At 45.9% G+C, this 22,241-nt stretch overlaps 1 protein-coding gene across 10 annotated transcripts in view; it reads left to right on the forward strand.

The window, feature by feature from the left end:
- AHI1 (Abelson helper integration site 1) overlaps positions 1-22,241 on the forward strand; it is a 131,970-nt gene that overhangs the window by 13,807 nt on the left and 95,922 nt on the right. For all 10 annotated transcript variants that reach the window (XM_077352040.1, XM_077351984.1, XM_077352033.1 and 7 more), the window contains 5 exons: positions 10,051-10,646; positions 15,321-15,508; positions 16,308-16,527; positions 19,141-19,333; positions 20,140-20,235. In XM_077352040.1, the coding sequence (XP_077208155.1) occupies positions 10,051-10,646; positions 15,321-15,508; positions 16,308-16,527; positions 19,141-19,333; positions 20,140-20,235 (1,293 nt within the window). The remainder of the gene's footprint in view (positions 1-10,050; positions 10,647-15,320; positions 15,509-16,307; positions 16,528-19,140; positions 19,334-20,139; positions 20,236-22,241) is intronic.

The following is a 22,241-nucleotide window of genomic DNA, read 5'->3' on the forward strand; positions in this document are numbered from 1 at the left end:
ACACCAGATGGTCAACACAGAAATCAGAATGATTATGTGCTCTGCAACCAAAGATCGAGAAGTTCTATACAGTCAGTGAAAACAAGACCAGGAGCCAATTGTGGTTCAGATCATCTTGTTGCAAAATTTAGGCTCAAATTGAAGAAAATAGGGAAAAGCACTAGGCCAGTCAGGTATGAACTAAATCATACCCGTGATGAATATACAGTAGAGGTGACAAATAGATTTAAGCAATTAGATCTGATAGACAGAGTGCCTAAAGAACTATAGACGGAGGTTCGCAACATTGTACAAGAAGTAGCAACCAAAACCATCCCAAAGAAAAAGAAATGCAAGAAAGCAAAATGGCTGTCTGAGGAAGTTTTACAAATAGCTGAGGAGAGAAAGGAAGTGAAAGGCAAGGGAGAAAGAGAAAGATACACCCAACTGAATGCTGAATTCCAGAGAATAGCTAGAAGAGATAAGAATGCCTTCTTAAATGAACAGTGCAAACAAATAGAAGAAAACAGAATAGGGAGGACCAGAGATGTTCAAAAAAATTGGAGATATGAAGAGAACATTTCATGCAAAGATGGGTATGATAAGGGACCAAAATGGTAGGGACCTCACAGAAGCAGAAGAGTTTTAAAAAAGATGGCACAATCATACAGAAGAACTATACAAGATTGAGCTTAACAACCCTGATAACCATGAGGGGGTAGTCACTGACCTGGAGCCAGACATCCTGGAATGTCAAGTCAAAAGGGCCTTAGGAAGTCTGAGCAACAATAAAGCTAGCGGAGGTGACAGCATTCCAGTTGAACTATTCAAAATCTTAAAAGATGATGCAGTAAAAGTGCTACACTCAATATGCCAGCAAATTTGGAAAACTCAACACTGGCCACAGGATTGGAAAAGGTCAGTTTACATTCCAATCCCAAAGAAGGGCAATGCCACAGAATGTTCAAACTACCGCACCATTGCACTCATTTCTCATGCTAGCACAGTTATGTTCAAAATCCTACAAACTAGGCTCCAGCAATATGTGGGCCGAGAACTTCCAGAAGTACAGGCAGGATTTCAAAGAGGCAGAGGAACTAGAGATCAAATTGCAAACATATGCTGGATCATGGAGAAAGTTAGGGAGTTCCAGAAGAACATCTACTTCTGCTTCATTGACTATGCTAAAGCCTTTGATTGTGTGGAGCACAACAAATTGTGGCAAATTCTTAAAGAGATGGGAATACCAGAACATCTTATCTGTCTCTTGAGAACTATATGCAGGTCAAGAAGCAACAGTGAGAACCGGGCATGGAATCACTGATTGGTTCAAAATTGAGAAAGGAGTTCGGCAAGGCTGTATACTGTCTCCTTGCCTATTTAACTTGTATGCGGAGCACATCATGAGAAAAGCTGGGTTAGATGAGTCACAAGTTGGGATCAAGATTGCAGGGAGAAATATCAACAACCTCAGATATGCAGATGATTCCACTCTAATGGCAGAAAGCGAAGAGGAACTAAAGAGCCTGTTGATGCGGGTGAAGGAGGAGAGTGCAAAAGTTGGTTTGAAACTCAACATCAAGAAAACGAAGATCATGGCATCCGGCCCTCTCAATTCCTGGCAAATAGATGGGGAAGAAATTGAGGTAATGACAGATTTTATTTTCCTGGGCTCCAAGATCACTGCAGAAGGGGACTGCAACAAAGAAATTAAAAGACGCTTGCTCCTGGGGAGGAAAGCTATGGCAAATCTAGACAGCATCCTAAAAAGCAGAGACATCACCCTGCCAATGAAAGTGCGTCTAGTCAAGGCTATGGTCTTCCCAGTTGCAATGTATGGCTGTGAAAGTGGGACCATAAGGAAGGCATCAAAGAATTGAGGCTTTTGAACTCTGGTGCTGGAGAAGACTCTTGCCAGTCCCTTGGACTGCAAGGCGAACAAACCAGTCACTCCTAGAGGAGATCAGCCCTGACTGCTCCTTAGAAGGCCAGATCCTGAAGATGAAACTCAAATACTTTGGCCACCTCATGAGAAGGAAGGACTCCCTAGAGAAGAGCCTAATGCTGGGAGCGATCGAGGGCAAAAGAAGAAGGGGATGACAGAGAATGAGGTGGCTGGAGGGAGTCACTGAAGCAGTTGGTGCAAACTTAAATGGACTCGGGGGAATGGTAGAGGACAGGAAAGCCTGGAGGATCATTGTCCATGGGGTCGCGATGGGTCGGATACGATTTCGCATCTAACCTAACAACAACAACAACAACAACAGTATCAGTTAGGGTTGCCAACCTACAGGTAGGGCCTGGAGATCTGGAATTTCAACTTCTCTCCAGACAAAATGGGCCAGTTGCCTTGGAGAAACTGAAGGGTGGGCTTTATGGTATTATATCCTGCCAATGGCCTCGTCTGTCTTCCCCTTTCCTGGCCCCATTATGAACATCTCCAGAAATTTCTCAAGACGGAGTTGGCAACTCTAAATGTACAAGAGAAACTCATTTACTTAAGTGCCAGTATACTCTGAACTCCAGTTTTTTTTCTACATTGTTTCCCTCACCAGCTCCTTGATCTAGAATAATGTTTTTTTTCAGAAATACACATTCTTTGCTATTGTTATTAAAACATCATACAGAACAAGGAGACATTAATTTGGGAACATAAGTTAAGGTGACATTCTAAACAAGATGGCGACGAGGACGGACACCGGAGCTTTTGCTCTGCCCGTCCCTGGCTTTTTTTAGCTAGGGAGAGGGAATTATTCCCTCCCCCTTCGTTTTTATTCTGCAACTTAGGGAGCCTATTACTATCTAGGCACCCAGTGGACATTACTAACTCGGACTGCGAGAAATAGGCAAGGAGAAGGGGAGATCAGCTGACTGTATTCCAGGCCTTCCAGGCCTTCCAGGACACAGAGACCACGGGCTTGCGTCTTTATTCCCCGGCTGACTAACATCATTGCTGGGAGACTCTGGCGTGGACCGTGGGAGAGTGCTATCAACCCGTCTGGAAGAGTTATTGGGCCGGTTCCTGGAGGCAAATTACACCACCAAGGTATTACAGTACCCTCCTCCCCCCTATTTCTTCTTGCCGGTTCCCTCCCGGGGAAAGTTTTATGACGCCCGGACAGAATGAGGAATGTAAACTCACCTCCTTCGATCTTGAAGAGAGTCTATGGAGCTCTGAGAGAGACGGTCTCCCTGCAAGGGGCTCATGAGAGCTTCGGAAATAACTTTGCCCAGTGCCTGAAGTGGGAGTTACTCCAACCCGGCAGCGCCGGGCAGAGGCACAGCGTTCAGAGCACTGGGTCAGCAGGGAGAAAAGACAAAGAACATCGGACTGCTCAACTTGATCCTGGGACGGAAGGAATTTTTGGCGGCGATTTGGAGGGAAAAGGAGTGAGCCGCGACAGCTGAGACAAAGGGGGACCTTGAATTTACCATCCTCCCCCTTTAAGATCCTTCGGCTGGCTGGAACTGAGTCTCTTCTGCCTGAACTGGTAGATTGCCAGAGTTCAGCTTGCTGCGTCATAGACCGAGAGGAACTGAGGAAGAACTTGTTCCTTGGCGCCCTCTTGTGGCGACAAAGATTCTTCTGGGATAAAGAAGAACTAGTACAGCCAAAAAATCTGATAGCTGTTGTTGGAGCTGTGGGAGATGCTGGGAGAAAATTATTAGGGCGGCTGGAGTGGCCTTAAGTGGAGTTGTGGGGGAGAGGGGAAGCTAGAGAGCCCCGAAAGGCGGGATCTGGCAGATCCTCTCCTCTGTGAGGTTAGACCAGCTGTTAGGTGTCAGGTTGGGTTGGGTGGGCTAGGGGGGATTTTTGTAGGGGGCTGTGTAGGGAGGGTGAGGTTAGGGTGGGTTAGGGAGGGAACTGGTAGCAGCTAGGTTAAATTAGATTAGTTAGATTGGTTAGGGCCAGTGAGAGGGAGGAGCTACAGCCGCTCTACCCAAAGTATTGCAGTAATTAGATAAGGTTGGGGCCAATATACAGGGCACTACTGGACGTGGCTAGACATGGCATGGTCTGCCAGACAGGAACGACAGAGTGGGCATGGAAGGGGAGAGGGGGTTATAACCCAACCTGGGAGAATTATTCCAGCACTTCTGGGCCAAGGGAGGTATGGCGGTGGGAGGAGGTTCAATAATAGGGGGAGAGCGGCACACGCAGGTCCAGAAAGGCCCCGACCGTGGAAACACGGTAGGTGGCCTGGTCGATGTGCTCGCTGTCCTTCAAACCTCCGTCCCATCCCCAAATCTGTAGGAGAGAGGGCTAGGGCGGAGCCGGTGCTGATGCTATGCAACGCCAGGTCGATCAAGAACAAATCCTCAACCCTGCGGGACTATTTCGCAGGGCATGGGGTAGACCTGGCGTGCATCACCGAGAGCTGGGTGCGCGAAGGTGAAACAGTCGCCCTTAAAGATCTTGCGCCACCCGGCTTCTCGGTCCTCCATCAGCCCCGGCTCCATGGTAGGGGGGGTGGGGTGGCGATCCTAGTCCGGGACAGCTATGCCTTCAGGGCTCTCCCAGCACCATCGATCCCAGGAGTTGAATGTGTCGGCCTGACGTGGGAATCGGTCGAGAACGTGGCCATCTGGGCGGTGTACCGTTCACCCACTGCCCCGCCCGATGCCCTGCTGGGCCTGCTGGAGGCGGCGGCCGCCTGGACATTGCAGTTCCCCAAATTATTAATTTTGGGGGACTTTAATGTCCATGCGGATTCGTCGGCTCCAGGACTTGGCCTGGACCTGGTGTCGGCCATGGCGACACTGGGGTTCTCGCAATTTGTTGCTGGTCCCACTCATCAGGCTGGCCACACCCTGGATCTGATCTTTGGTGCTGGTGTTGAGATCGATCTGGTGGCTAACAACATCGTTCCGTGGTCTGACCACCATACCCTGAAGGCTCGCCTACGGATGCCACCCCTCCCCTGTTTGGGTGACGGACGCATTTTAGTCCGCCCACGGAGACTTATGGAATCCGAAGGATTCCTGAATGCTCTGCGGGACCCGATGCCCTCCGGTGTCTCGTTGGAGGCCTTGGTGGAGGACTGGCAGTCCCGCCTGTTGGCCGCCATTGACGAGATAGCTCCTGAGCGCCCTCTCCGCCCTCGCCTCAAGCAGGCCCCGTGGTTTACCGCGGAGCTTCGGGAGAGGAAGAGGGAGGTGAGACGGCTAGAGCGAGTGTGGCGGAAGACCCGCGACGAAGCTACAAGAACATCTCATCGCACGCTTATGAGGGCGTATGAGATGGCGGTGAAAGCGGCAAAGTGTGACTACTTTGCTGCGGAAATCGCGTCCGCTAGCTCTCGCCCAGCCCAATTATTTAGGATAGTTCGGACCCTTACTGCCCTCGAAGGAGGGCATCAAAATAGTAGTCAATTGGAACTAGGCTGCGAGGCTTTTGCGAGCTATTTTGCGGATAAGATCTTGTCGCTCCGTCGTGACCTTACTGCCACAGTTGATACAGTTCGTGAACTAGAAGCTCCGTGGCCGTTACGGGGGATCAGGTTTGATGGCTTCAGGCGGCTCTCTTTATCCGAAGTGGACAAATTGCTAGGGTCGGTGAGGGCGACCACTTGCCCCCTTGATCCCTGTCCGTCGTGGTTGCTTAAGATCAGCGACCCACGGATAGGTGTTCCCCTGAGGGAGATTATAAACCTCTCCCTTACATCGGGAGAATTCCCTCAGCGGCTCAAGGAGGCAGTGGTTCGCCCTCTTCTGAAAAAACCATCGCTGAATCCGCGGGACCCCGCCAGCTACCGCCCGGTATCGCATCTTGCATTCCTGGGCAAGGTGGTTGAGAGGGCCGCCGCGGACCAGCTCCTAGCATTTTTGGAGGAAACTTCGGCCCTTGATCCATACCAGTCTGGCTTCCGTCCTGGCCATGGGGTGGAGACTGTGCTGGTCGCCCTGACAGATGATCTCCGGCGCCAGCTGGACCGGGGCGGGTCGGCCATTCTCGTGCTATTAGACCTGTCAGCCGCATTTGATGTGGTTGACCACGAGCTCTTGGTTCACCGCCTCGCTGATACTGGGATTGGAAGGGTGGCTCTTAAATGGCTATCCTCCTTTCTAGAGAACAGATCACAGAGGGTCGCTGTGGGGGAGGAGTTATCCGACTCCTTTGCACTCCCATGTGGGGTGCCACAGGGAGCGGTGCTCTCCCCCACGTTATTTAACATCTATATGCGTCCCCTGGCTCAGCTGGTACGGAGTTATGGGCTTGGGTGTCACCAGTACGCTGATGATACCCAGCTCTATCTCTTGATGGATGGCCGGCCAGATCTCCCCCCAGAAAAATTCGCCAGTTGTTTGGAAGCAGTGGCTGGATGGATCAGGAAGAGCCGCCTGAGACTCAACCCCTCTAAGACGGAGGTCCTTTGGCTAGGCCGAAGGGAGCAGGAACAGGAAGCGCGTCTTCCCTGCCTGGACGGGGTACAATTGTCATCTGTGCCCCAAGCCAGGAATTTGGGAGTGATTCTGGATGCCTCACTTTCCATGGAGGCCCAGGTCACTAAGGTAGCCCGGACGGCGTTTCTCCATCTACGCCAAGCTCGGCTACTAGCGCCCTACCTGCCCCCGGAACACCTGGCCACTGTGATCCATGCAACGGTTACTTCTAGATTAGACTTCTGTAACTCGCTCTACGCGGGCCTACCCTTGTCTCTAACCCGGAAGTTACAGCTGGTACAGAATGCAGCTGCACGGGTCCTCACTAAATCATCTTGGAGGTCCCATGTTCAGCCTCTGCTGAAGCAGCTGCACTGGTTGCCAGTTTGTTTCCGGATCAGGTTCAAGGTTTTGGTACTAACCTTTAAGACTATACGCGGCTTGGGTCCTGCATACTTGAGGGACCGCCTATCTCCTTATGCCCCCCGCAGGGCACTTCGCTCTGCGGGTAAGAATCTGCTGATGATCCCAGGACCCCGGGAGGCACACCTGGCCTCGACAAGGGCCAGGGCCTTTTCGGTCCTGGCCCCTACCTGGTGGAATGAGCTCCCTGAAGAGCTGCGGGCCCTGTCGGAGCTCTCTGAGTTCCGCAGAGCCTGCAAAACAGAGCTCTTCCGCCAGGCGTTTGTCTAAGGCCGGGTGATGGCCCGGGGCTAAGATCGGACCCCTCTCCCCGGAGGGGGGAGGCCAGTACTAAACTGACCTGGTTCCCCAGAGTGTTCCATCCTATGCCCAATTATCCTCCGTTCCCTTCTGCTCATCCAGTGGGCCTGTACGGGAATAGTTTTAATCGCCATCATTGTGACTTAGTCATTGTTTTAATGGGGTTTTAATGGGGTTTTAATGGGGAATTTTAATGGTTAATATATTGCATTTGTATCAAAATGTTGTGAACCGCCGCGAGCCGGTTTCCGAGAGCGGCGGTCATACAAATCAAATAAATAATAATAATAATAATAATAAAGGTAAGGGGAGGGAATGAACTAAGAAACAATAGAAAGTTTTGTTGGTCTTTAAGGTGTTACTGGACTCCTAAATTTATGATCATTAGCTTGTTACTCAAATAGGCCACACGTATCAGGGTCTTAATGTACTAAGATATCCCAGTGTTAATTAGCATTGAACAACATAAAATATCATAGTACCTCTGGGTACCTCTGTACTTGGGATCCTGTGTATACCAAGGTCCAAAGTCAGATCAACACTTGAAAAAATGAGGGGGGGGGGACATTCTTAAAGGGCTTTCTTAAAAAAAAACAGATGCGATTTAAACAACTTGTATTTAGTACTATCAAGTTGCAGGTGACTTGTGCAACCCCAGCAAGGGGTTTCTAGGCAAGTGAGAAGCTGAGGTGGTTTGACATTGCATTCCTTTGCAGTCTTTCTCGATGGTCTTCCATCCAAGTAACAACCCTGCTTTGCTTCAAAGATCTGACAAGATCAAACTTACACCATGCTACCTTCCCTCTAAGCAATATGGTAGAGGAAAAATAAAATCACAGAGGAAAAAACAACAACATCCTAACCATTGTGATCCTATAATAATTGGGAAATGGGGTGGTGGGTGGAGCGTGTCCGGGGCTGTGATAATGTCCGTCCTGAGTTTCCGCCTGGACGGACACACCCCGTGGGCCAATCAGAGTGATTGGACGGCCCCTGGAGGAACCGCCCTCCGTAGTTGGCTGCAAGCCTCTCCGCCACCATTGCCCCGCACAAGCCTCTCAGTTGCCATCGCTCCACACAAGCCTAGCTGCTGTGTCTGACACACCTGCAGTGCCCTGCCATTCCACCCAGCAAGCGTCAGCATTGGCCAGGAGGAGATGGCAGTGGCGGTGCCTAGGAGGAGCCGCCGCTGCTGGTGAGGAGGCAGTGGCAGCTGAGGTACCACCAAGGAGGCGTCCGCACCGGAGACCGCCCAGAGGAAGAGGCACCAGCACTCCGAGCATACTGCAGCCTATGGCGGTGTGGGTTTCGCGCCCATGCTGGCTGGACCAACAAGGAGCTGCCAGTGCTGGCGGGGAGGGCGTCACTCCGCTCCCTCACAGGTCATGAAAGCGGCGGCAGTGGCGATGGCAGCAGCCGGCCTTGGGCCCGCCAGCCCTAAGGGCTACTCGTGCTCGCCCCTCTGCTTTGGGTCGGGGAGGTGGGCAAGGAGATGATCGGCCATGCCTCGCCAGAGCTGCCTCTCCCCACTTTTATCCCACTAGTGCCCACTGCATTTAGGGCTGCAGCAGGCTTTCTTCCTAGTTAAGTAAATAAAGCACAAAACTTTTCCCTAGCAAAACTGCCTATGTATTGGGGAATAAAACTGAGAAGAGGGAAAAACCAAGAAATGAGTATGCTCCTGGACAGAAAGGGGTAGGGTGTCTTTCGTGATGAAGAAGCAACATTGAGAGCTTAAACTGATGAAGGAGATGTGGAGACAGGTCCATGAAGCAGAGAAGTGAGAGACCAACTACAAGGCTGGAGTAACAGGACTGAGGGGAAACTTCTTATATTCGTTTGCTGAGACTGAGGGGATGGGGTGTTGGCACCAGAATGTATTAATAAAAACACACTCTTTCAAGGAAGAGCCAGCTTAAAAAGAAACCCTTTGCCTATGTACTAGAAAGGAGTTTTCTTTTTATGCATGGGGAGTATCAAGGATGTTTCCTTGAGGAGATTGGGAAGTTAGTTAGGTTTCCAGGTACTTGTCATGACTGGTTAAAGGTTGGAAGCTTCCTGTCTTTTTGTTTAAATAACTGACTAAATTGCTGGAATTGGCCTGTTGCATACTGTTTTGGAAATCTGGGTCATTAGTCGAGATCAAGTTATCTGAGAGGAGACTGAGATTCCTGGGGCAAATGGCCTTTGATTTTATCCCTGTTGAGGTGTTTGTGTGTTTGTGTGATTGATAGAGGTACCCCACATTTCCATTCCTTTTTGGCATGACTCAGTGCCCTTTGTTATATATTAAATTCAGTCTCTTCATATCAGTTCTAGATGACACTCAGGTGTATGTATGTACAAAAGAGGAAAAAAGCCATAACAAAATGGGGTACCCAAGGACTGAATGTCTTTGTGGGGAGATTATTTTATGGACCCTAGTTTTTAAAGTCTTTAATCTGTTGTCAATTCTACCTGGGTCGTTATTCAATTGTGCTAGCCAAACATAGAAAAATTGTGATCCAATTATACATTAGTTGTGTTTAAAAGAAGAACTTTTAAAATACGTTAGTTATTGCCAACTTTTAAATTGTGAATTCATGTTATTAAATGTTATTTCAGTGAGGTAATCCATGTGGTCAGTGATCAGACACAAACAGGGCATGATTCTTAGGTTTCTCTTGTTTTAAATATATGGTTAGTTGACATGGGCTCAGAACAATTTAACAAAGATTCTAGAATACATGCAGGGGATTCTTCTAACTGTCTTCGTGGAGGGCTACAGTAAATAGGCTGCTCAAATCTGAAAGCTTTTTGTGTTAAATGAATTCCATCTGTTAATTCTTCTTAAAGTCATTAAGATTCACTTAGACTTCCATTTCATATTATAACTGCATAAAACTAGTCATGTACAAAATTATTAATGTAATGTAGATGTTTATAACAGGTAAATAGCTTTTCATTGTCTTGTTTTGATTTTAGCTTGAGACATTCAAAAATCACCTTGATCTAGATAAGGAAAGTAGAAATGACGAGGTAATTATAAACAACACTTACATCCCAGAGGAAAAGAGTCCACGGTTTACAAAAAACAAGCTCAGAGACAAAACCTTGGTGGCAGAAAAAATAAATAATAATGTTGTCAGTGGAGAGGAAAGCAATCGAGCAAGGTCTAGCAAGAAGAAAAAAGAACAACTTAATGAGGAAGAAAATGGATATGAAGCTATACTGGACAGTTTTGAAAAACAGATTCATGTTTTTTCAAAGAAAACCCCCAGAAGTGTATTCCAGGCAGATGTACCTCATCAAAAGGGGGACAGCAGCATAAGAAGTGGTTTGAATGAAGTGAGAGAAAGATTGGAAGTAGATGAGGAAGAACAGCTAATTCAAGCCTATCAGCAGCAAATGGCTAAGGAGGAGGCAAATGCAATTAAGAAGAAAATTAAAAAGAAACTTAAAGAACAGATGTCAAACTTCACCTCTCATGTTCAGAACCATGAAGTAGTATTGAACAATGAAGTGGGCAAAAAGATGAAAAAGAAGAAAGAAGTACCACTTATATCTGAGCCTGAAACAAGGTATAGTTTGATTTTTTTTTAAGTGGGAAAGAAGAAAAGTTGGTTTTTATAGCTCACTTTTCACTGCCTGAAGGAGTCTCAAAGTGGCTTACAACAGACACCCTGTGAGGTAGGTGAGGCTGAGAGCTTGGTCAGAACAGTACTATCAGGGCTGTGATGAGCTCAAGGTCACCCAGCTGCCTGCTTGTGGAGGAATGGGGGAAGAATCCTCTAAATGCCACTCTAGAAAAGTCCTAATGGTACTGCCATTTCTGAAAACATGTAGGGCAAGGATTGGATGAGGGCAGTAATATTTTTAAAAGTTGTCAACTGTGATAACATCTCATCTCTCGAAACTAGAGACTAAGTTCAACCCTAAAAACTTAATTTGTTGATTTTTTTTTTATAATTGAGGCTTTTGGGAATGCTTTGTCTTCTGATCCAGAATGAGGGCAATGCCTGTACTCAGGTTGCCACCTGGCATTCACTTGGCCTATTATGAGGGGACTAGAAAATAAGCCCGCTGTAATCCAAATACAGCGGGCTCTAGGGAGGCTGTGATGGCAGCAGGGCCAGAGCACATACCAGAGGCCGGGTGTTGGCCATCTGGGGAGGCGGCAGCAACTAATCCTGGCCCACCCCCCAGCCCGTGGCTTACCGGAGTGCCTGTGCAAGGCAGGAAACGGAGGCAGCCGGGCTGGAGGGCAGGAGAGAGCTGGCTGCTGGAGTCTGGAGCCGCTCAGCGTGGCTCACTGGGCGCGGCTGGGGCAGCTTTGGCCGTCTGGTGGGCAGGGTGGGCGGAGGCGGCGCTCCAGCGCAATGTTGAGGCTTCTGCTTGCGGCTCCGTGGGACAGCGGGCGAGCGGAGCGTTGTGCGAGCGGCACGGTTTCAGTGTCAGGTGGGCGGGGTGGCCGGCAGCGCTGCTCCGACGGCGAGGCCGGCTCCGTGGGACAGCGGGGAAGCTGAGCACTGTGCGGGCAGCGCGGCGCAGCGCCTCGTGCGCTGTTTCCGGAGGCTTGGGCGTCAGGTGGGCGGGGTGGCCAGCGGCGCTGCTCCCCCACTGTGCTCAGGCTGGAGGTCCCGGCTCTGTGCAGGCGGGGCGGGCGGCGGCTGCAGCGAGGCGGGGACATCTTGTGGCGGCGCAGGCTGCTCCCGGCTGCGTGGGCCCGTTGTTGGTGGCGGCATCTGGGCCCTCCTGGTCTCGCGGGCAGGCGGCAACCTGCCCTATGGACTGTGAGCCAGGTAATGGCGCTTTTCGGCCGGGGTTTTTTTTTTTTTTTAATGTCGGCGGCTCATCGGAGTTTTCTGTTGCGGCCATGAGGGCTGGGAGCCCCCAGGCCGGCGGCTTGACGCCCGGCAAGCCAGGTACTGGCGCTTTTCGGCCGTTTTTTTTTTTTTTTTTTAATGTCGGCGGCTCATCGGAGTTTTCTGTTGCGGCCATGAGGGCTGGGAGCCCCCAGGCCGGGTAATGGCGCTTTTCGGCTGTTTTTTTTGTTTTAATGTCGGCGGCTCCTCGGAGTTTTCTGTTGCGGCCATGAGGGCTGGGAGCCCCCAGGCCGGGTAATGGCGCTTTTCGGCTGTGTTTTTTTTTTAATTTCGGCGGCTCCTCGGAGTTTTCTGTTGCGGCCATGAGGGCTGGGAGCCCCCAGGCCGGGTAATGGCGCTTTTCGGCTGTGTTTTTGTTTTAATTTCGGCGGCTCCTCGGAGTTTTCTGTTGCGGCCATGAGGGCTGGGAGCCCCCAGGCCGGGTAATGGCGCTTTTCGGCTGTGTTTTTTTTTTAATGTCGGCGGCTCCTCGGAGTTTTCTGTTGCGGCCATGAGGGCTGGGAGCCCCCAGGCCGGGTAATGGCGCGTTTTGGCTGTGTTTTTTAATGTCTGCGGCTCCTCGGAGTTTTCTGTTGCGGCCATGAGGGCTGGGAGCCCCCAGGTCGGCGGCTTGACGCCCGGCAAGCCAGGTACTTGCGCTTTTCGGCTGTTTTTGTTTTTGTTTTTAATGTCGATGGCTCCTCAGAGTTTTCTGTTGCGGCAATGAGGGCTGGGAGCCCCCAGGCCGGCGGCTTGACGCCCGGCGAGCCAAGTACTGGGGCTTTTCGGCCGTTTTTTTTTTTTTTTTAATGTCGGCGGCTCCTCGGAGTTTTCTGTTGCGGCCATGAGGGCTGGGAGCCCCCAGGCCGGCGGCTTGACGCCCGGCAAGCCAGGTTCTGGCGCTTTTCGGCTGTTTTTTTTGTTTTTAATGTTGATGGCTCCTCGGAGTTTGCTGTTGCCTCTCGGCGCGTCAGGCCGGCGGCCAGGGAGCCCCCGGCAGCCGTGCTGCGCACGGCTGCCGGAGGCTCCCTTGCGGCCGGCCTGACGCGTCGGAGGCGCTAAGCGCCTCCGACGCGTCAGGCCGGCGGCAAAGAAGCAACTGCGAGCCGCGCTGTGCGCGGCTCGCAGTTGCTCGGGGCTGGGAATCGGAGGGACCAATCGGCAGGCGCTTCGCGCCTGCCGATTGGTCCCTCCGATTGTCTGTCCGGAGGAAGGGTCCAATCCGGACCCTTCCTCATCCCGGACACATCCCGCCTCAGAACGCCTTACCATTTTATTTAGTCCGTGGCGCCCGTGGCGCCACGGGCGGTGTTAAGATTATAGGCTTGAAGGAACCACATAGCAGACTTGAGAAAAAATAACTATGGAACAAGTTTATTTAAGTGGTATGCACAGCTTGGTTGTTTTTAAAGTATCTAAGTTACTGGAGAGCTGGGGAATGAGAAAGCATATCAGTTACAAGCATGTTTCTTGGTTCATTGATTTAGACTTATAAAATGGAACAGAAATGTGTTGAACTGTTTTTGACAGGAATACAAACCTTTTAAACATAGAGCAGGTAGACTTCTCCCTCTTTGACTGTTTTTGACAAAAGCAAGATTCACAACAAATTAGACTGTTGGCTGATTTGCCTTGATCCCTAAGTTAAGACAAATGAATCATGAGTCTTCATTGGCTGCAGAGGGTGGCAGAGCAGTCAGTTAAATCGCTGGCCATTGAAAAGGCTCAGCATAATACCAATACAGCCATGAAAATGGCCATGTTGGGGATGGAGGGGCTTTTATACCCTACCTTCTGTCTGCCATGATATGCTGCCTCTGGACAGAATGAAGGATTCCATCTATCTGAGGATGGCTGTGACATTTACCTGGCTGGTCTTTGTCAAGGCCTGGTAATAGTTGGTAGGTGGGGCAAGGGGTGCTAAGCTAGGACAGACCTCTTGTGTGACAGGAATAAAGCTGGTTGCTATTATTAGGAAGGGCTAGTAGGTAAGCACTCTGAGACATTTATGTGATGAAGGGCGCCTTTCTGTACATACAGATGTGTAGGTTTATGGCTGATGGAAACACTTGGAGCTGGAGTGAATCTGTCCAGAAGGCAGACTGTGGGGATGCCTAGCACAGCTTGCTCTCAAAATCAGCTGTTTATTGAAATAAACACAGAAGTAGATTGTCCATTTATGTTAAGCTGAATACCATTAAATAAACTAGTTGAACCAATACTTGGTGTGCCGTTTCTTCATTAGGCTACCTATCTTCAAAATACCTTGCTTAACTAAAAGGGCTTCTAAGCCTTCTCCCACCAAAATGCAGCAACCCTGAGTTTTGTGGTTTGGCCAGCAGTTAAGCTGCCAGACTCCCCTCCTATTTTTTTTTCTTTTCAACATTCCAATCCACTGTTTAAAAACAACTGACTGAGGCTTCTGAGGGGCAGAACTTGAAACTGTCTGTTATAGGAGCCTTGGCATGATTCAGTAGGTAGTCCAAGGGTCTGTACTTCTGTCCAGACCTCAGAGAGAGGGAAGGATATTTAAGTGCTGCATCTATTTCTGTCTTTTCCTCCACAGCTCTGCTTCCATGTGTCAGAGCAGACTTGGTTTATAAAACTAATAAACGAAGCTGCCATTTGTACTTAAAGGTGCCACTAGTCCTTAAAATACTTCCAGCCATAGCTCATGAAACTAGAGAAAATGGCTATTGCCTAATAACAGTAGTGGCATTCCTCTGATACCATCTCCAGCAGTGGATTGGGCTGTGACTTCATTGTCACAATACTAGGGCTGCTGGCTTCTACCGCATTACTACTTCTCGGCTTGTTGGTCTCTTCCAGCCTCGTTGCCAAAGCAGTCCTGTCCATATATTGCTTACCTTATCTTGGGAATAAGGGATGATGCATGTCTGAAAACCATCACAGAGGAGACAGGGAATAGTTTTGACACCTGGTGTAGTAGTTAAGAGCAGTGGCTTTTAATCTGGCAAGCCAGGTTTGATTCCCCACTCCTCCACATGCAGCCAGCTGGGTGAACATGGGCTCATCACAGCCTGTTCTGACCGAGTAGTCCTGTCAGAAGTTCTCGGCCTCACCTACCTCACAGAGTGTCTGTTGTGGAGAGAGGAAAGGAAGGCCATTGTAAGCCACTAAGACTCCTTCGGGCAGTGAAAAGCAGGGTATAAAAATCAACTCTTCTTCAAATATACAATATTTCTTGTTTCCTATATTAAAACTCAACTACATGTTAGGGGAGGAGAAGGGGGTAGTAACGTATTCCTTACTTGTCTCTTCAACAGGCTTTAGTCGCTGCTTTATGAACATCTAGGACTAGGATAGGACTAGGATGTGTGTATGTTTCCATATATACATTTGCTAATGATGGAACTTGCTTCATTGCAGTGCAATGTCCCTTTCTGAACTACAGAATGACCTCGAAGAAGACGATATGGTCAAAAGGAAATCATCAGAAAGACAGCTGAAATCAGTGTTTGAAGAGAATGATGTGTTAAGGGAGAAAGAACTCCTAGAAGGGCACATCGATAAACAGAAATCCAAAGGGAGAAAAACAAAAAGAAAATCCAAAAAAGGTTTGCATGACAAGATTTTCTATACTTTAAGCAAGCATAGATGACAGTAAGGAACAGTTTACATGACCATGCTAGAGGTTTTGCAAGCTCTAATCTGAACAATAACAGGTGTCTTGTATTTCAGATCACACTGTGCTTATGGAAACAGGCTGTCAGTAGGCAAGAAGTATGGTTTTGTACACACCAGCATGCCTTAAAAAGCCAGGTGGTATGGAAAGCTAGAATATGAGATTATGTTGTATCTGATGATCTGTTGGCCATGGGCATTGTGCAATCTAGGCAGAAAACCAATTGTGTGTTGTTAGCTTAATGAATGAGCAATTTGATGTCAACTCTGTTTTAAGGAAGTTTCTGAATATGTGCTGATTTGCATATTATGAATAAAAATATATAGTGGTTGCATCATCATATGACCTGTTGTAAAGTGGAAGTTTGGCTGGAAGGTATCTCGTAATGAGGAGACTGGAAATGTCTAAAATAACTGCTCAAGGAAGTTTCAGCATCTTCTGAGAATTGTGGTAATGTAAAAAAATCACTCATGCAAAGGCTGTTTCATAGTATGTGAGCTGGCTGTCTTTTTAATAATAAAACCTTCAGGTTTCATATTGAAAAGTATTCACTTCAGAAAGTGTTCACTATTCAGTAACTTGTTTTTGACGTACATGTAAACAAATCAATAACATATATTGAACTTATTTTCATAACCCATTACATATAAAATGTTCTTAACATTGATGTTTTAACAAATTACTTTTAATGATAATTAACTGATGTAGAGCACGTTTTTTCCTATTCCCAGCACTAGAAGAAAACCTAGACAATACTGAAGAAAATGCACCATATGTAGCTTCCGGAAGTGTTTCACCAGAATCAAAACCTGCTTTTGATGATAGCCTTGTTTTAGGTGTTTACATCCATCGAAGTGATCGACTTAAAACTGATCTCATGGTATCCCATCCCATGGTTAAAATTCATGTGATTGATCAGAAAACTGGTCTGTATGTCAAGAAAGAACATAGGTGATTTTATTTACTTTCCTTGTCATAGCTTAATTTTGTCCCTGTTTCCTTTTGGTTAGTTCTATATCACAATAATTCTGGTGTTTTTCTTATTTCTTTGGATATTTGTACCACACTTTTCTCCCCAGTGAGGACCTAGCATGGCTTACAATATTGTTCCTATCCATTTTATCTTAGAGCTTGTTTGTCTTTGCTTAAACTTTCATATAGAGTAAGGTTTCATGCCAAAACATGAATTTCAAATTTCATACTTTTATCTTTTGAATTTACGATAAAAAATTGTTGTTGTTGTTATATACCGCCCTCCCTGAAGGCTCAGGTACCTTATTTTTACAATAATAAAGTGATAACAACAAACAACATAGAACTCTTTTTTAAAAATTGCACGTGATAGTGCCTTGTTATCTATCAGTGGTCTGCTAATGGAGAATGATTGTCTCCCTTCCAGTTTTCCTGCTCCCCACCAGCAACTTTTGATTCTGTGTAAAACATCACTGGGGGAAGGAAACTAATTTTTACTTTTAAAAGAAATAAAATAAAAATTATAGATAGAACTTGCATCGCAATATATTGATTGTTACAGTCTCCTGTATCACATCTACTTATCACTTATAAACAATTCTTTAAATTCTAATGTAAACTTGACCTAAAATACATTCTGTCTTATCTCATAAAACGTACAAGTACCAATTTTACATCCAAGTTGCTACATAAAATATTAATAAAATAGATTTAAAAGTTTCTAACTAAAACAAAACCTCCTTTTGCTTTATTATAGTTATTATTTATTAGATACATGTTACATATTACAAAAATTGCATCTTATCAAAACTTAGAAACCTGTTTAATAAAACAATAGATGGGGGAAGCCAGTCTAACTGTGTGTATGTATAAAAATCGTTAAATTTTCATTTACTCTATTATATGTTACATTAAAAGTTATTATTAGATAATTAATCATTAGATACTTATACACTTTTTTCTCAAAAAATGCAACATTGGAGATGCAAATTTCTTGCTGACCAGATATAAAACTAGATAAGACTGGACTTTATATAGTGTTTTAGTATAGAATTTTTAAAAGGAAAGCTGAAACCCATCACCGGTATTCTCTGTCTATATTATACATCTGCAATAATATATTTTTAAAGTCATATCCGACTCATTGCAACCCCAGGCCTTCCTGTCCTCTACCATTCCCCAGAGTCCATTTAAGTTTGCACCTACTGCTTCAGTGGCTCCATCCAGCCACCTCATTCTCTGTCGTCCCCTTCTTCTTTTGCCCCCAATCGCTCCCAGCATTAGGCTCTTCTCCAGGGAATCCTTCCTTCTCATGAGGTGGCCAAAGTATTTGAGTTTCATCTTCAGGATCTGGCCTTCTAAGGAGCAGGCAGGGCTGAACTCCTCTAGGACTGACCAGTTTGTTCACCTTGCAGTCCAAGGGACTTGCAAGAGTCTTCTCTAGCACCGGAGTTCAAAAGCCTCAATTCTTTGACGCTCAGCCTTCCTTATGGTCCAACTTTCTCAGCCATACATTGCAACTGGGAAGACCATAGCCCTGACTAGATGCACTTTTGTTGGCAGGGTGATGTCTCTGCTTTTTAGGATGCTGTCTAGATTTGCCATAGCTTTCCTCCCCAGGAGCAAGCGTCTTTTAATTTCTTTGCTGCAGTCCCCATCTGCAGTGATCTTGGAGCCCAGGAAAATAAAATCTGTCACTACCTCCATTTCTTCCCCATCTATTTGCCAGGAATTGAGAGGGCCGGATGTCATGATCTTAGTTTTCTTGATGTTTTCAAGCCAGCTTTTGCAAATACTGTATTTCTTAGTAAAAGTAGGACATTTGGACATTTCTACCAATTCTACCTGTTTTTCAACGGTTCTCCATTCAGCCATTCTCCCCTTGGTTCTCAGTGAAAGGTTCTCACTTCTCAGCATAGGGTTGGAAACCCAAAAGTTGAGGCAGCTGAGAACCAAGGAGGGTTTGTGACAGTACCAATTTCTGAAGGGCCTTGTCATATGTACACAATGCCAAGAGGAAAGTAAAAGAGAAGTAATTCAGTTCCATACTTTAATAACATTCAAGACTGCAGTCCTGGGTAAGCTTTATGGAAGTAAGGCAGGATTCCATTAAGAAAACATAAAAGGAGCTGGGTTGTATTTTATCCAGCCTACATGTAAAACTCAGTCAGAATGATAGGCAACCTCCCTTCATTGTGTTATATCAGCTAAGGGTTATGTTTTAACCCACAAAAATAAAGAAAAGGTTAGAATAATTGAACAAAGCAAAGCACTGAAAAATGCATATGTTTGTAAGGACAAAGATACAACAGCAATTAAGTTCTAGATTCTTCCTATTATATATTCTGCACAAAAACATCATATTGTGTATGAGTCAAAATAAATCATGCTTTCTCTTGCACTTTGTTGAGTCCTAGTTTGTGTCTCAAATAGTTGAAAGAAGGGATTGAAAACTATTATGGCCTGTTGGCAATGAAACAGAAAATTATTTCCCCCCCAATAGCAAGATTATCTACATAAGTTGTAAATATTTTTCCCTCTTGACAAAAGTAAAATAAGTAAAATTGAAAAGTATTTTTTTATTTTATACAGCAATCGAGCAGTTTCATCTTTTTACGAACAAGAGCAAGTAGGACATATTCTCCCTATTATGACCCAGCCTTATGATTTCAGAGGGTTTAAATCAACACTTCCACAATGGGAGGAGCAGATCGTATTCAATGAGCGTTTCAACTATTTTCTCCAAGATTCTGAAGAAAGTCCAAGCACCATCCTGTTCTTTGAGGTACAGAATTAATCCATCGGGTAATAAAGTTTGGACTTTATTACGCTGCCCTTAATCTTAGAAAAGAACTTGAATTTTTAATTATAGTCATGTCATGAAGTACTTGAAAAGCATGCTAAATAGGATATTTGCAAACATTTGTAATGTTGATGATATTAATATATTGTCTAACCTGCAGCCAACCTGACTTCTCACTCTCTTCAGTTTTCCTGCATTATCTAGCAGAATTGCTTTGATGAGACCTGGAAATCTGAAATTTAAAGGGGTAGCTGCATGTTGGCCTGTAAGATGGAGCTCTTCTACCAGATATTCGGTTGAGCCTGGGGTGGAGAACAGGATAGTAAGATGGGGTCCCTCCTTTCCTTTTTTACAATTTGTATTCAGCCAGTCTAACATGGCCTAGGGTAATCTATTGGGACACAACTACTGCGAGCAGAAGAGTCGAGGGTCTGTGGTGGAGAGCAGGATATTGTTTGCTGCCGCCATCAATTGAGTAAATTGTATCGGGTTTTAATGGGGTTTTATATCTTTATATATTTTACTGTAAACTGCCACAAGTTGGCCTGGCCGAGAGTGGCAGTCTATAAATCTAATCTAATAATAAGTTAAATAAATAAAATATTATGCCCTTTCTTCAAAAACTCATATGAACATGCAACATCTCAGAATTCACCATGATGGACAAGTTGCAGAGGATCACTTTACCACATTAAATAGTTCTTAAAAAATAATTTTCTTGCCTGCAAAACAGTTGATATAGTATTTATATGTATATAAATAATATGTAACGTGTTTTCTAATTCTAGATCATTGATTTTTTAAGCATGGGCCATGCCAAGGCTAACTCTGATGTTCAAATTCAGGAAAGTGGTTTTCGGAAAATCTGTTGGGCATTTCTAAAGGTATTAAGATTTTTTATTTTCACCAGAAACATTTAACCTGTCCTAGGGATGAATGTAAATATCTATAAACAGTTCCCTCAAGTGTATTATTATTATTTATTAAATTTTATACTGCCCTCCCAATATATGAACCATGACACATTTCCTTTTCTTTCTACATTTTAGATTTTTAAAAATTCCATTTATACCCTGAGGTAGATCTGAGGAATCTCTTGACAGAATGGTTGACCTTTGACAATTTAGCAGTAGTACATGCATTGTATATAAAATTTATATGAATGGAATATCTACTGCCTGAAACATTTCTATCAAGAGATCTGGGGTGAGAAGGAAGTGGGATAGGAGGAGAAAAATTCCACACAACATTGCATAAATACATTTTGTATGTTTTCAACTCTGCAACATTTAAATTGCAAAAACGTGATTTTTCCTAAAACAATTTACAGCCATTCAGAGATCAAATAGGCAACTTGATGATTGTCTTCTTATATAGTCAGTTATGTAGTTGGCTACATAATGATGGAAGAGCCTCTTGTGGCGCAGAGTGGTAAGGCAGCCGTCTGAAAGCTTTGCCCATGAGGCTGGGAGTTTGATCCCAGCAGCCGGCTCAAGGTTGACTCAGCCTTCCATCCTTCCGAGGTCGGTGAAATGAGTACCCAGCTTGCTGGGGGGTAAACGGTAATGACTGGGGAAGGCACTGGCAAACCACCCCGTATTGAGTCTGCCAAGAAAACGCTAGAGGGCGTCACCCCAAGGGTTAGACATGACTTGGTGCTTGCACAGGGGATACCTTTACCTTTACATAATGTCATAAAACCAAACCAAAGTGAGAACCCTGCTTCCTGCCCTCACTTTGAGTAAGCAATTACATCTGCCCTGTTTCATGCTCTCCCTTACTAATGCTACCTGAAATAGACTGTTTACTGAACTAGTTGAAGGAATTAGTGAATTCTAGGGGATGCAGAGAAATAGTGTTGTTTTTATACCCCATTTTTCAGTATCCGATGGAGTCTTAAAGAAGCTTACAATAATTTTCCCTTCTTTTCCCAACAACAGACACCCTGTGAGGTAGGTGGGGCTTTAGCTTTAGCAGAACTCCTCTGTGAGAAGAGTTCTAACAGGACTGTGATTAGCCCAAAGTCACACAGTGGAGGAGTGGAGAATCAATCCCACCTCTCCATATTAGAGGCTATTGCTCTTAACCGCTATACCATGCTGGCTGAGAGGGATAACAATGGAAAACTTCATTTGTGTATATCATAGTCCTTCTTTTCATAGAATCATAGAGTTGGAAGGGGCCATACAGGCCATCTAGTCCAACCCCATGCTCAACCCAGGATCAGCCCAAAGCATCCTAAAGCATCCAAGAAAAGTGTGTATGCAACCTTTGTTTAAAGACTGCCAGTGAGGGGGAGCTCACCACCTCCTTAGGCAGCCTATTCCACTGCTGAACTACTCTGACTGTGACATTTTTTTTCCTGATATCTAGCCTATATCGTTGTACTTGTAGTTTAAACCCATTACTGCATGTCCTTTCCTCTGCAGCCAATGGGAACAGCATCCTGCCCTCCTCCAAATGACAACCTTTCAAATACTTAAAGAGGGCTATCATGTCCCCTCTCAACCTCCTTTTCTCCAGGCTGAACATTCCCAAGTCCTTCAACCTATCTTCATAGGGCTTGGTCCCTTGGCCCCAGATCATCCTCGTCGCTCTCCCCTGTACCCTTTCAATTTTATCCATGTCCTTCTTGAAGTGAGGCTTCCAGAACTGCACACAGTACTCCAGGTGTGGTCTGACCAGTGCCGTATACAGTGGGACTATGACATCTTGTGATTTTGATGTGATGCCCCTGTTGATACAGCCCAAAATGGTATTCGCCTTTTTTACCACTGCATCACACTGCATCTCACTCTCAGCTTTGGCCTTTCTGATGATTGAAAACTTGATCTGATGATCAGAAAACTTGTGCAGAGAAAATGGAATATAAAATGTTTGTTTTTAATTG

The sequence above is a fragment of the Paroedura picta genome, chromosome 1 (assembly GCF_049243985.1).
Source record: "Paroedura picta isolate Pp20150507F chromosome 1, Ppicta_v3.0, whole genome shotgun sequence".
In the NCBI taxonomy this organism is placed as follows: domain Eukaryota; kingdom Metazoa; phylum Chordata; class Lepidosauria; order Squamata; family Gekkonidae; genus Paroedura; species Paroedura picta.